Source organism: Coturnix japonica, chromosome 14 (genome assembly GCF_054131305.1).
Source record: "Coturnix japonica strain WE chromosome 14, WE-NBRP24, whole genome shotgun sequence".
NCBI classification, from domain to species: Eukaryota; Metazoa; Chordata; class Aves; order Galliformes; family Phasianidae; genus Coturnix; species Coturnix japonica.
The window spans coordinates 9,581,556-9,596,724 of NC_140676.1; the positions used below are offsets into that span (position 1 = coordinate 9,581,556).

Here is a 15,169-nt window from a genome sequence, read left to right on the forward strand (position 1 = left end):
AATAGGGGGCTTTTTTGTTTACCATGAATTGACAGAAGTACCTCAGTTTCTTCTGAGAATGATCTGTGTCAAGCAGCTGCATATAAGAAGTAGCAGTTTCTGGATGAATTCTGTGGGCATACAGGAAACCTCCACATTGGTTTAGACCAAATAGCTGAGCCTAGGACTTCCCATTCTGTTTGGAGTTGGTTTTCTTCAAGATCAAACTTCTAGACAATTAACTGGATAACTTCCAACTTATGGTTTAGATTTTTTTAAAGTCAGATCTGACTTGTACACAGAAAATGTAATGCAAAGATAAGCATATGCACAGGAAAACCAGGATGTGAGCCCAAGTGTTCTGTATCTTTGTATACGCTGTTCTCAGGGGCCTTTAAATGAAAACCTGCGTGTGTACCAAGCACATCATAGGGTGAGCCCTGGAGGTCTGCGTACTCCTGCGTGCCCTTCAGGTGCTTAAAAGCAGACTAAAAAAATTCTTAGACAATAGATGTTGTGAATTATGGACTGTAGATTAAGGATATAGTGAATTTTTGGCTGTTGATTAACTCAAACTATGCTTTATTTTCCTGCTGCTTTGTTTCCCTGTTCCAGATGAGTTCTCCACACTCTGTGGAAGTCAAAGGCCTGGCTTCTTCATTGACATTTACACAGGATTACCAGTTGGTGAGTCGTGATTTCTGTTCTGAACTAAATCCTATACTACCTCTGCCCAAGAAAGAGGCGAAGTTTGCTTTCCCAGTTATTTATTTCAAACAGTGTAATGGAGTTGAACCTCCCATCTAGCTCTGAACCTGCGAGCTTTCTGTATAGCTCCTCCTAGCTGGCAGCAATGATTATTGCTGCTTGTTATTAAGGCAAAATAAAGCTCAAAAGAAATTGTCATCAGGCCTACATGAGCAGGGCACAGATTACCAAGCATACAAGAACTGGGAGTAAGGCCAATCAGCATTTGGTCTGGGTAGAATTAGGAGTCTTTCCCTGAGACTGAAGTACAGATTTAATTTGACATTTCACACCAGTCCCCAAGTGTATTGGTTTGACACAAAAATCCTTTCTTCTGTTTAACTGTAATATTTCTCACATGTGTTATTGTGTATAACTTTCGAATGGTGAGTAACAAGTTGCAAAACAAAAAGAGGGAGAGAATGAGAAATTCAAAGACAAGGATCTGAGTAAATCCCTACTGGGACTCCATTTTGCTTTTATTCACAGAAGAATGCAAATAAGAAGCAGATAGTGTGCCCTTTAACAAACACAGGCAATATACAGACAACTATCAGGTGCTTTTGTAATAAGCTGTTGCTGTGATGTGGTGTTCAGCTAGTTAGGTGAAAGTATTTGTAGTTAAAGTAGAAAATGTCTTCTTTTAAATAAGTTACTGAACTGTATTTATGATATACCATGCTTGTTTCTTACAAGCCAAGTTCCCACTTCTCATTGTTACATTACCCAAATTATTATCAGCTGGGCCATTCATCAAAAAAAGGCAAGAAGCACTAAGGTTTGACCTGATCTATTCAGTATCATGGGAATTTATGTTCAGCCATATAAACTCAACGGGGTGTTGCACTGCAGAAAGACCTTGGATTATCCTAACATTCATAGAAATAAAAGTTGCACCTGTAGCAGCTTGTGTGCCAGGAGTGTTCAGTCTCTCCACCCCATCACACCACAGAGCAGTGCACATGCAGGAGCCAACTGAAACAAAAGGATTATACCAGGGAGGCCACCAACGTCCTCCAGTGCATCACTGAGAGTGATGAACACACAGCTTTACATCGTGCAAACCAGGGGCTCTTCCTGCCGCTCTGGTGTCTTGGTGGGTGTCACTAGGCTGAAATATTCATCCTGTTGCTTTTGCTGAGCATCTCCTGTTTTACCTTTTATCTGTAAGCACTGAGCATGGGAACAAGATATCATATGCTTTGCAGGGACACTGCTCTATGTACCTTGCAATATTTGGTCACAGTCTTTACATGTTACTCATCTGTTGTTTGGATTGAATATACTTGCCCCAGGTGGCTGTTTCAGAGAGGGAGTTAGTTTTACTAATCTCTGTTTTTAATCAGAGGACTCAAATCTAGTAATAAAAAAATAAAATTAGTTTGTTATTTTTAAAAGACATTAGCTGGTTAAAACTCACATTACCTGCTCATTCCCCACTATATTCTCTCTCATACACAACAATTCATGTAGCAATTATTACTAAAGGGAGAGGTTTTGGGGGACTCTCTGTTTCTTCTTGTCAGAATATTAAACATAATTAATTTAGGAACCCAATAGACAGGACATATATAATTGAAATAACATATGCTTTTTTCTGCCAAAATCAATTACATAATCCACATGTATACAGAATAATAGCAAACTCTGGCCACCTGGCTTAATCAATCTAATTAATAGTATGTTGGCATCACTTCAGATGTTACCTGGCATTGACACTCCCAAACTGTTAAAGAAATGCATGGCTATTACCCAGATTAGCAAGGATAAAACAGTGCAAAGTGAGTTCTGATCAGTGCTTGCTTTCAGTTCTCCTATAATAAGACAAAGCAATTTGCATTCTCTCCATTCAGCTCTTCCCAGTAACTCCATTTCAGCACTCAGAATGAATGAGAATGTTCATCAGGGCTGTGGGTGGGAGAGATGAGGAAGAATGGATGCCATCTTCTGGCTTCCATGTGGCAGGATAGAGCTGGGCTACAATGAAAAGTACTTTGGGAAACAGCAGATTTCTGTGTTCCATGCTCACTGTCCATTGCAGTTGGGAATGTTGGTGATCACATACATTAGATAATTATAGAAAGGACAAATGCAAGATGTATCATGTAGCAGAGAATTTCACAAAGTACCATTTACAAGTATTTTTAAAAATTCTTCTTGCAGATATTGATGAGTGCAGAGAGATTCCTGGAGTGTGTGAAAATGGGATCTGTATCAACATGGTTGGCAGCTTCCGGTGCGAGTGTCCGGTGGGCTTCTTCTACAATGACAAGCTACTGATCTGTGAAGGTACAATGTTAATCCCATTCAGAGAAGTTTTGTTTCACCAACTGGCAATTCAGGCAGTGGCAATTATGATATGTTTGCAAGTCACTCTTAACAAAGGACAATACCGGCCTCAGCGTTAATAGGTCTGTGTTAGTTAAGACTTTTTGAATTCCTTTGCATAGAAAATACCAGATCTTTCATCAGACATCTCAGGGCTTGAAGGAGCATGAATCAGCAGTCATGGGAATAAACATTGTTTTTCACATTTGACAGTAAAGCCAAGAAAAAATAGTTGCCTTAAGTCAGATCATGAGAATAATTATTTTACTCCAATATTTTTTTTTTCTTATGGAACAAAGATTTCTGTAAATAGTAAAAACACATGATAACTTATTTGCCAATTTAAACACTTTTTAACATTGTGTTGTCAGTTTTGTGAACAAACTGAAGGTAGTAATATGAATTATTTCATTCCCTGTTGGGGTTTATGACTGCTGACCAATTGGGTACTGCAGAACATGGTATCGAGGAGCTTCAAATCCAGGCATCTTCTGTACACACCTTCTAACTGAAACACAGTTAGATTTCCAGGGAAATAAAGTTCTCTATTTAATTTGAAAACCCAAGTGAAAATGAGGGTTGTACTGTCTTTGACCCAGGCTTGAATCAGTTCAGGGGATATCCTCTGCTTTGTCACCCAACACTGTGCATGCTGTGCATGAGACTAAAATTGCATTTAAGCACAGTGCTCCACCCTCACTTTGTGTGTTTGTTTTTTATTTTTTCTAGAATAATGTTTATTTATTGCAGTCAGTATCCATTAATAGAAAGTGATTGTGAGTCAACTCTCTTACACTGTATTTCTCTAAGAAGGTTCTTTTACAGTTATTTCTTGGCTATACCATCTTCTCTATAAAATGCTTCATCTCCCTTCCATATTTTGGGAAGCAGTGAGCTGGAAGCAGTCCACCCACAGTAAAACTCTACTTCTGTGAATCCATCTTCAGAACTTATAAACAAATCCAGTTCTAAGAGTTAATTTTTATTCTCATGCCTTTTGAAACTAACTTTTTCCATCAGACATTCTTTGTCTGTGTCACTAGTACCTGAGGTATTGGTCTCTGAGATCCTACTACTAGCAGAAATAGCATGTGGTGGTCCTGGTCCTAAATTTGACCAAAAGTCTACTTTTGTCAATATGTCGATGTTCTCACAGTTTGAAAGATGTGCATATACTTGGTAAGACAGTATTTCCTTTGCAGTAAAAACAAAGTGGTTTTGTTGTCATTCTTGTGGTTACCATAGTGATCAAATTCCTTCTTGCATTGACAGATATTGATGAATGCCAAAATGGACCAGTGTGTCAGCAAAATGCAGAATGTGTCAACACAGCTGGAAGCTACCGCTGTGACTGTAAACCTGGCTATAGGTTCACATCAACTGGCCGCTGCACTGGTGAGTACATCTGTCTTCTTTGCATGAATGTCTGCAGAAAGTAGTAGCTTCAGATAGAAACTAATAAAGCAAGTCTCCACTTCAGGACATATTTTATGATGATCTGGGCTCCAGGAACCCTACTCTTAAAACCCGTTAGGGATTCCCATAATCATTCTTCTAATTACCAGAAATCTATTGGGCATAAATGATGTTCATTCCACTCTATCCCACTGACTGCAAAGATGTTTCTGTAGCCCAAGTTATATTCACTGTTTCTTGTCTAGTTATTCTCTGACACTAATAGTTCAGCTACTGTCTGTACAGAGAACATACAGTATTTCTCCCTTCATCTGCATAAATTATTTGATTTTCATTTTAATTTTCAGGATGTGTTTTAGTAATTTATTTGCCAGCTATATTGCTATATTTTCAGATAACACTGCTTGCTGGGGTCTCTTCTGATAAGGTGGACTTATCTGCTAGGCCATATGCAATAGCTAACTTAAAAAGGTTATTGTTACACTTCCTAACTTTTCTGTGGGTTTAAGTGGGCCCCAGAACATTATTTTTAAATACTCCCTGAATAGGACTGCCCTTCTCTAATCTATTTGCTATTTCTTTTAAAATCATAGTCCAGAGAGGCATTTGTGTTGATTACTTGAAGAACTGCAGAGATTTTAGAGTGCTGGGAGCCAAGCAGCTGTAAATACTATATACATTTCTGTACAAAATAATAAGTACAAAGGAAATTGGTGACGTTTGAGATTTTGCTTGAGTACTTGAGTTTGAGGAAGTACACTTTCACTGCAGAGTAGTTTTTCATTGTTTTGTGAGACTCTTGAGGGAAAAGGGCGTAGGGACAACCAGAACCCTACCATGAGAACTGAAACTTTGCTTTGTAAATCTATGCAATGGCATATGTAAATATCCAATATATTCTCAATGTAATTGTTTTTATGGGTTCGTTACAGTAGTACAGGAAGAGCCAGGAAAGGTTCTGATATGGATTACAATAAACCAGCGTGAATTGGCACAAAGAGTAATACTTCCCTGTATTTTGCTCTTATTTTACATTTAGTGAAAATAAACAATTAGAGTAAAAATAAGAGTGGTTGATTAAAGTACTTGGTCCAACGAAGAAAGGAAACTCCTAATGACTCTGCGGAGAGCAAAGTGCTAAACACCTTGCAATACTGAATCAGTCATACTACTGCATGAGAAACGATTACACTTCAGTGGCTTGTATCTTCCTGAATCAAAACTATGGTGCATCATGTTTACTTGGTGTACCACACTTAACTTACTATAAAAATAGCATTCTTCTGGTGATATTCTATTGTGATACAGTACATAATTTTTCATAGAAACACTTATATTCTGCCTCCCAGTTTCTTTACTGTGAGGGTGGTCAAACAGTGGAACAGGCTTCTCAGAGAGGTATTTGATGCCACATGCCTGTCGGTGTTCAAAAGACAACAGGGTAATGCCCTCTTCAATATGCTTTTACTTTTGTTTTGCCCTGCAGTGGTCGGGCAGCTGAACTAGATGGCCTTGAAAAGACCCTTCTCCCCTCACCCCAAAAGAAGTTATTTTTGCTTGGGGCTCTAATTCACTGTTTGCAGAGCACTGAAGAAAGTCCAAATTTTTCTTTCTCCATCAGTCTTCTAAGATGAGAGAATTTGGATTTCTTAAGTTTTAATGTTATCCAGCAGAGGTTTCCTTCCTGCCTTCTTTGGACTCTATTTAGCAGCAGTATCATTAATAGCACTGGGAGAGCTCAGTCATCAGTGAACCCTCATTTAAAGCTACTGATGTCCCCAGTGGAAATACAGTAATCCTAAGGATGGGGGTTATTGGGATTCTCCACGTATTTAGTGCAGTGAGAAGAACAGGCAGTGGAGGAAGAAAAACAAGATTTGGTACATGCAGTTCTTTGCAATTATGAACAACTTCACTCTTTGTTTTGCAAAGCACTGGAGCTGATTTGTTATGAAATTGGGTCTGTTTCACTTAAATTATACGTAAAAGAAAATTACAGAACACTAAAATCTAATGGATTCTAGTATAAGCTTATGAGGGCACCTCAGTTATTGTGTTTTGGAGCTGCATCAGGCAAAATGCCAAGGAGCATATTGAATCAAACCAGCTTTTGTTGTTGACAAGGTCAAAAAAGAGACCTAGTTTGATTTATGTTTCTGGTTCTTTTATGGAAAAGTTGTACTGGACAGCAAACATTTTGTTCTTTGACATTTTGTTTCACTTGCTGTGGGTAAAATCCTGTGTTCTGCCTAAAAGCATTCATAAATGGGGGAAAGACTAAAGGAGGGATCTGATTAATGTTTATAAATATCTAAAGGGAGGTGGGAGGCAAATGGATGAGGCCAGGCTCTTCTTGGTGGTGTGTAGCAATAGGACAAGGAATAATGGCCTAAAACTTGAACACAGGAAGTTCCATGCAAAAGTGCAGAAGAATTTCTTTGCAGTATGGGTTACAGGGCACTGGATCAGGCTGCCCAGGGAGGTGTGGGGTCTCCTTCTGTGGAGATATTCAAGCCCTGTTTGGGCGCTGACCTGTGCGACCTGTTGTAGGGAACCTGTTTTAGCACAGGGTTGGACTCTGTGATCTCCTGAGGTCCTTTCCAACCCCTGCAGTCCTGTGGTTCTTTATAACAAAAGCAGCAGGAAGCAGTCAGCTGTTATACCAGTGTAGTAGATGCCCTGCTATTATAAGGCAGCATATCACATGTTGGCAGGGTAGATTTCCCCATCTTTCTCTGCAGAATTATACAGATGAGTGCTTGCTTCTGTTAGCAAAACACTTTCTTGCTTCATACAACAGTAGTTCTTGTTGTTTGAGCTTATCGTGTCCTATTTGTCTTTGTTTTAAGATCGGAATGAATGTCAAGAAATTCCCAATATCTGCAGCCATGGGCAGTGTATTGACACTGTCGGAAGTTTTTACTGCATTTGTCACAATGGGTTCAAGACCAACGATGACAGAACAATGTGTATAGGCAAGTATATCACGTTAAGTTGTACTTAATAACTGTGTTAATGGAAGTCTAATCTCCTTGCCACAAGGAATGGCATTACAAAACTGATTGTGAACCATCTACCTCCAGGCAAAGATGCAAATCCGCCATAGCTGACAGCTGGAGATGATAAGAAGCTGATAATGAAAGGGAGAATGTCTCAGTACAGTAGACAGACAGTTTAAATATATATATCCTGTTTTCTAAACTGCTAATGCTTTCATTTGTTTCATAAAAATAATTCTTTCTTCAGAGTTTTCTGAAACGTTTTGTCTCATTCATTCCTTCGGGCAAGAAATCTAGTAGATGAATATTGCAGTGCAACAATTTTCTATAGCCTGCTTGTTAACAGAGAAGTCAGGGATAGATTTCCTGCCAAAAAAGTGGCCTTTTCAGAAACAGAGACATCTTCATAAAGAAGGAAACTTTGTATTTAACCCATTCAAAGCTGTTAGTTTAGTGTCTGTAGTCTGGGTAAGACAGGGAAATTTCAGGATGTTTGTAAACACAGATAGCTTAGAAATGTTTTGGGAAAGCTGAGACAGGAGCTACAGAAAGATAAGTGATTATTGAAAACTTGATCATTTTTATAGGTGTTACTATCAAATATATAAACCTTTGTAAAATCTTCCTTTTGGAAGATAGGAAAATCTTTTTCACTTGTATTTGGTCTGTGTTGGCAGTAGGTTACTTCTCTTGCCTGTGGGACAGCTACAAGCCTTCCTTGCCCTGTCAAAGATGAAAACTCTTGCTGCTCCTTTTTTCTCCTTTTTAGATATTAATGAGTGTGAGAGAGATGCCTGTGGAAATGGAACCTGTAGAAACACCATCGGCTCCTTCAACTGCCGCTGCAATTTGGGATTTATCCTCTCACACAACAACGACTGCATAGGTGAGGAGTGTTGAGACCAGTTAAGGGTTTATAAGACTTTTTGCTTTTAATAAAATTAACATTAGTACCATCTTCTGCATTAAAGGATCACACTTGAATGGTCTGTAAGACAGAAAGCTATTTCTTCAGTCTGAGAAGGCCTCTGATTATTTACCCTTCACTTTTCTGCAACCACTTAAATGTTTGCATGTGAAATACCCCATTCCTTTTTTAACTCTTGCATTGACAACTTTTTAAATTAGACCAGTAGCAATACTTTTCTTTCACTTCCTTTTGAAACGGGATTACTGATGAATTCAGTTACTGTGCTTATACAGTGGAAACAGAAATCCCATCTATCCAATTTTACTTGGTGCGGGTGTTTTTCAATTTTTTTTTTTTTTTTTTAGATGTCGACGAGTGTGCAAGTGGAAATGGGATGCTCTGCAGGAATGGCCAGTGTGTGAACACAATTGGATCCTTCCAGTGTCTGTGCAATGACGGCTATGAGGTGGCTCTGGATGGAAGGACTTGTGTTGGTGAGTGCCTTCTTTTAGGGGAGGAAAAAGGTGCAGTAGACCTTGAGTAGACAGTGTTCAGTAAAACAGTGAGAGAGGTCAGAGAGCTGTCGAAACTGCTGTCACTGTACCTAGATGAAGTGGTTGAGGACTCTTCTGCTCCTGGAAGGTTCCACAGTTAGTTTGTTGGAATCAAATGTATAGCAGCCTCAATGGCAAATGTATTGTGATAACTTATTTGAGATAATTGCTGTTGATTTTCTTTTCTTTCAGATGTCAATGAGTGTGCACTGGAGCCTGGAAAATGCGCGCCAGGCACATGCCAGAACTTGGATGGGTCATTTAGATGCATTTGTCCTCCTGGATATGTCCTGCAAGTTGACAGATGTGAAGGTGTGTATAGATCAGTCCTTGTTCTGTCCATTTCCTTAGCCACTCATAGTTGTTGCCACTTTCCTCTGCATCTAAACATGGGTAATGTTTATTTTTTGTGTGACGGTATGCAATTCTGAACTGTAGCCACTGATGAGTTACTTGCTTCTGATGAAGTCTGGTCAAGTTTTGTTTTGAATCCCAACTACCTGATCAGATCCCAAGAGAATAATCTGATCCTAGACGTGTTGCTGGCACATGGCTGGAGGTGTAGCCACAGCTGGAGGCTTTGAAAAACTAACCCTAGATTTTGTACCTGGATTTCTTATTCCTCTTTCTGTCTGTCTTTCTGCTGACATCTGTATTTTCAGATGTTAGATATCAGCAGTGATGTAAAGTTACATTTGATGTAGAACATCTGTCAGTAGACATTCTTGTTTCTCATCTCTCTAATTGCTTCTCTTACAGATATTGATGAGTGTGTGGAACAGCCAGAAATTTGTGCCCTGGGCACATGCAGCAACACTGCAGGCAGCTTTAAATGCTTGTGTCCAGAAGGTTTTGTGTTGTCTTCCACAGGAAGGCGATGCCAAGGTAATCTCATCCTTATTTTTTGGCATTTCAGAATTTGTTTTCTGTTTCATAAAAGCCTTGCTAGCTGCCTGTTTCTAATATACTAAGGAAGCTCTGGACTCCAACAGTATTTTTCACAAGAAAAACAGGATAATTCTTCAGTTGTGGCCAGGTTCTGCCTTTCTCTAACATCTGATTGTCATTAAAGAGAGCATTGCAATAAAAGGGGTGAAGATTATGTTAAATGCTCTAAGTTAAGTGGGGAAATCATGTTGCTCCACAGCCCTTTATTGCACTCCTGGAAGAAATGCTGAGACTACCTAGATTCTGTATAGACTGTGACACGTTTGACATAGTGATGAAGCATGAGCACCAGAGATTGCTGTCGTGCAGTGCTACAGGCAGCGTTTCCAGGAAGAAGGCAGCTCTTAGCACTTCCCAAATGCTACATAATACTTGTTAAATGCTGTTGCTTTCCACGAATGTGTGGGTGGAAACAAGATCAATGGAAAACATAAGCAAACAGAATACTGTGGACAATAGAGAAGCAGAAGCTTTCACAAGATGTAAGGCTTCAAAATTACCATGTACACTGTTCAGAGCATAAACATGGGCACTAAAACAGAGGTTAAATGCTAAAAGCTGAACATGTAGCAGTGAAAACCCACAGATTGGTTAATTGCGTGGATAAAAAAAAAAAGCACAGCAAATTAGGGAGTGAGTTGTTTTAAAGGTTTGGGAAACCATTAAATAGATTCATCATTGAATGTCCTGTATACAGTGTGCACAGTGGTAACCACTGATGAGTAAGACCTTTATAAGGACCTGTGTAGTTTTGCTTGGCACCGAGTGGTGATACTTATTAACACCGTGGGGAGTTCTTCCCTTCACAGTGGGCTGAATGAAACTGTGGTTTTGGTTTTAAAAAAAGAAAAAAAAAAAAAGGAACCCAACCTGCAGTAAATGTTGATCCAAGTCTTCAAACCACCACAGAGTTTGGTGCAGCTACTTCCCTTAACTTCAAGAAAGTCTCACGGCTGCTTTTGCTATGTTGCTGTGCTTTTGTAGCTCATATAAATGAGGTTTCTTTACCCTGAGAGTATTATTCTCTCCAGGTAAGGAGAAAACAACAACCAAGAAACAAAATTGTAATAAAGAATGCAGCTTAATCTTCTTTGTAAAAGACAGACCACTGTTTCACATTTAATATCAGAGGAAAATGCATGCTTGTATATACACAGGAAGTATGTTTTTCCCCATCCTCCCCAAAAGAGGGTATTTTTCTGGTATCTGGGGGCAAACGAACTTTTGTTTAAAACTTCCTGTTACTTTGCTTTTGTAAAGTCTGGACATAGCCCAGCTTTGATGCAGTAGCCAGAAAACTGGATGAGCAGCTGCTTCCACAACTGGCCCATTGCTGTTCCCCTGCCAGCCCAGGGAGCTGCCAGCTCTGCCTGCTGGATGCTTGTGGTCTGTGATCTCAGCTCTACTCCAGCATCCTGGTTGCCCAGCTTGAAGGAGTGCCACAAGTCCAGTTTTCTTTGCTGTGTGTGCCTCAGGGAAGAATGAAGAAGGAAAGTGTTGCTGAAGCTTGCTCCTCAGTTCATCACTGAGCAGTATTATCACTGCAAGTTTACTCAAATCTCTTGACTGAAGTGATTCTTACTAATAACAAAGTGTAAATCAGTATTCAGTTCTCACAAAAAGGAGTGAAGGTGGGAGGCCCTCACATTTCTGCCAGACAAAGGAGGAAATATTTTCCCTGACTGAGATAGGACACTCTACCTCGTAGCTTTCCTTTACTGGGTTAGAGTGCTTCTCCTTCTTCCAGTCTTCTCCAGTCAGAGGCAGTAATTGTCCTTGTTAGACTCAGATGGAAACTGTGTTTTGTTGGAGGCCTGGGGGGTGGGCTTGATGTAATGTGCAATTTACACCTCTAATTGAAAACTGTGTCAAAGTCACTCTAGCTGCACATAACAACAACTCTTTTTCTCTTTACAGATCTGAGAGTGAGTTACTGCTTTACGAAATTTGAAGATGGAAAATGTTCTGTGCCAAAGTCCCGAAACCACTCCAAACAAGAGTGTTGTTGTGCCCTGAAAGGACAGGGATGGGGAGATCCCTGTGAACTCTGCCCAGAGGAAGCAGATGGTGCGTTGTTGACTTGGTGACCTTAGTGTTGTGGTAATTGCTCAGAACTGAAAGGAGTCTGGGCTTCTTATAAGAAAGAAGTAAGAATAATAATTTTTCATAGCTGTTTAACCTTTGTTCTCTTTAAGGTAGGTGGTTTTGCAGTCTCAAAAAGCATCTCTCAACCGCACTCAGGGTTTGCTTATAGGTTTATTAGTATGATCAGGAGTTGAATGTTTAGCTGTGGAAGTGTCACATACTGCAGTAGGAAGGTAATAGGCTCTGTGAGGAAACACCTGCAAGTTGCAAATAGAATTAGCCCAAGTATAGGAAGAGATGCCATAGAAATGAAATCTAAGTGTGTTTTTACTTTACAAACAATAGAACTAAATCCACACCTTAATCATTATGTTGCATTTTGTGACTAAAATTTATTACTTTTGAAAAAGTCTGACTTGCATTAGTTTCAGCGTGAATGGCTTGCAGAAATAACAGAGAATGACAAAACAGAGGCCTCTATGAGGGAAAGCCTCCATGGGCTGGTACTAAAGAAACACTTTCCTTTGTTAGTACCCTCTGTAAGACTGCAACTAAGCATCAAACAAGTCAACAGGCCCTCGTACCATCATAGTGCAATTTGCTGAACACACTTTAATTCATACTGACAGATGTGGTTAACAGCATTACTGGTTTCAGCAATACATTAATAGAGCTCATTTCACTAATATGTCATGTGGATGTTTTGCAGACAGTCCACACAAAAACAAGGGGAGAAAAGAGAAATCAGATGTGCCAGCTGCAATATTCCTTCTAGGCATATTGCCCGTGTGAGTCATTCAGTTGCCCTTGGAGCATCTGAACCAATCAGCTGAAAATCTGTACTACGTATCACAGCATTCTGTGGACCTGAAAACAGAACAGTAACTTCAGTCTAAGCTGAACCCCAAAATTACACTCTCATCCTACCTGTAGTAAAGTTATTTCTACTAACTAGTAACTACAGATGAGATTGTATTTTCTTCAGAAAATCTTAGAGTTCTTTAATTTACAGTAGAAAAGAATGCAGTCACTGGTACTGATGCTTTTAAGATGGAAATGTTGCATTTGTTTGATCCTTGAAGCAAGTTATATAATGCTCATTGTTCACAGGGTTTTACATTTGCACACAGAGGATATCAGGTGAAAAGTAAAGTACAGTCACTACATGGCTGTAAGACCAACATAAATTCCTTACTTTCTGTACTGTATTTCTGGATCTGAACACGAGAAGGATGCATTGCTGTCTGACTGCAAAGCCCGTGGATGATGCTCACCTCCACAACATAATTTTACTTACGGTTTGAACTTTCTGTTTTGTTCTTTTTAACAGAGGCATTCAGACAAATTTGTCCATTTGGGATTGGCATCCTTGTTGGACCTGGTGATGCAAGACTGGGTAAGTGAATGAGCTACACAATTGCCAATGCTTCTATTGCAGCAATATGCCATTTTTTATCCATAGACCATTGTCCCTTCCAATTGAGAATCAATATTTCCAAAAGACGTAACTTTTTGGAAGCTTCTCAACCTTTTTTTTTTTTTTTCTATTATTTAAGCCAGTTTTAAAAATAAATCTCAAGGTCTCATATGTTAGAAATTAATTTGGCATTTTTAATTTAAGCTTCTCAGACTTGCTAGGAAACCTGTGCAGGATCCAGAGCATGGATCACAGTGTACCCACCTTTCCTTGTACAATATATGTAACATGTTCCCAGGCTCCAGAAGTGCAAGCCACAGTTTGTCAGATACAGTTTGTCCCTTCAGTACGTTCTGCTTTCACCCAAGACAGGTTCCCCTTCAGCCTCACTGGCAAAAGTGTTAATCAAGGAGCACTAAATGGCTGCTGTTTTTCTTACCTGCCCCTCGTGGCCTCACTCAGACAGATTTTTATACGACGTTCAGAACCAATTCCTTTTTTGAGTTCCAAAAGCTTCCCTGTAAGCCAAATGTTGTGCCCACATCCTAATCTATCAGAATTCAAATAATAGCACTTTTGTTGTGTGATCAGGAATGTTTCTCACTAGAATAACATTTGCTCTTTGAGAGAAGTCTAAAACCACATGAAATAAACTACACTTAATGTGTTGTTTGTATTTCTTGTTCAGATGTGGATGAGTGCCTTGATCCGGATAACTGTAAATTTGGCCAGTGTATCAACACAGATGGATCTTTCCGCTGTGAATGTCCCTATGGTTACATCCTACAAGAAACTCAATGTGTGGGTAGGTATAGCTGCTTCATCTTCCATTTTAAAAGAACTCCTGAATTGCTGAGTATGACATTAAGGACATAATGGAGATATATCATTCTTATATAGAGTCTCCATCCATGCCGGTGATCAAAACATGACTGGGCAGGGTTTGAGCAACCTGTTCTAGGTCAGACTTCCTTGGCTGGGAGCTTGCCCAAGAAAACCTCAAGTGACCATAATTCAGTAGCTTAAATGAGTTCTTATGTTATGTTTGTTGTTTTGCTGTTGTTGCTTACTAGAGTTTTGTTCCTTTTACTTGAGAATAACTGTGTAGTCTTGCCTTGGTTTATTTGCTTGCAGATACTGATGAATGTGCTGTTGGAAATCCATGTGGAAATGGAACTTGCAGGAACGTGGTGGGTGGTTTTGAATGTACCTGTGTTGATGGGTTTGAGCCTGGACCAATGATGACCTGTGAAGGTGAGACTCCCACATGTTAAGGACAGCCATTGCAGTTGTGTGCTGAAACAGTTTCTTCATTTTAGAAAACAATCGAGGAGAGTAAAGCAGCTCTGTGGAGGATTTCTGAAATGCTAAGCAAAGGTGAAAGTAGAAAATGGACTACTTCGGTTTGTTAGGAAAGAAACAGAACAGATGCTGTTAGCACAGTACTGTAAGATTGCAGTGGTACCCCTGCGCTGAATATTCTTCATCCTTCGGTCTTTTATTTCAGAAGTTAAAGTGTGAAAGTGCACAAAGAGGGGAGGAATGAGGAAGAGCAGAGTTATAGAAGGAGCACAGAGAAAATTAATTAGACTAGAATCTTTCAGTGTGGTAAATGTGGTTGAAGAGATATATGATTTAAATTTATAAAGCCACAAGTGGTGAGGGTATCAGAACTGGAGGGAGCATGTTAGACAAACCAAAGCAAACATTTTTATATGCATAGTGCTTACTTAAGTAGTGAAACTCTTTGCTGTAGAACATTAGTGAGGCCACAAACATAAATTGA

The 15,169-nt window shown here is 39.5% G+C and overlaps 1 protein-coding gene across 3 annotated transcripts in view; it reads left to right on the forward strand.

Annotated features, from left to right (window-relative positions):
• Positions 1-15,169, forward strand: part of FBN1 (fibrillin 1) — a 136,995-nt gene that overhangs the window by 109,393 nt on the left and 12,433 nt on the right. For all 3 annotated transcript variants that reach the window (XR_014934361.1, XM_085515482.1, XM_015872957.3), the window contains exons 43-54: positions 595-666; positions 2,890-3,015; positions 4,327-4,449; positions 7,320-7,445; positions 8,239-8,355; positions 8,745-8,873; positions 9,126-9,245; positions 9,693-9,818; positions 11,799-11,948; positions 13,297-13,362; positions 14,072-14,188; positions 14,518-14,637. Coding sequence is in view for 2 of the 3 variants with exons in the window: in XM_085515482.1 (XP_085371608.1) it covers positions 595-666; positions 2,890-3,015; positions 4,327-4,449; positions 7,320-7,445; positions 8,239-8,355; positions 8,745-8,873; positions 9,126-9,245; positions 9,693-9,818; positions 11,799-11,948; positions 13,297-13,362; positions 14,072-14,188; positions 14,518-14,637 (1,392 nt within the window). In the remaining variant the exon portion in view is untranslated. The remainder of the gene's footprint in view (positions 1-594; positions 667-2,889; positions 3,016-4,326; positions 4,450-7,319; positions 7,446-8,238; positions 8,356-8,744; positions 8,874-9,125; positions 9,246-9,692; positions 9,819-11,798; positions 11,949-13,296; positions 13,363-14,071; positions 14,189-14,517; positions 14,638-15,169) is intronic.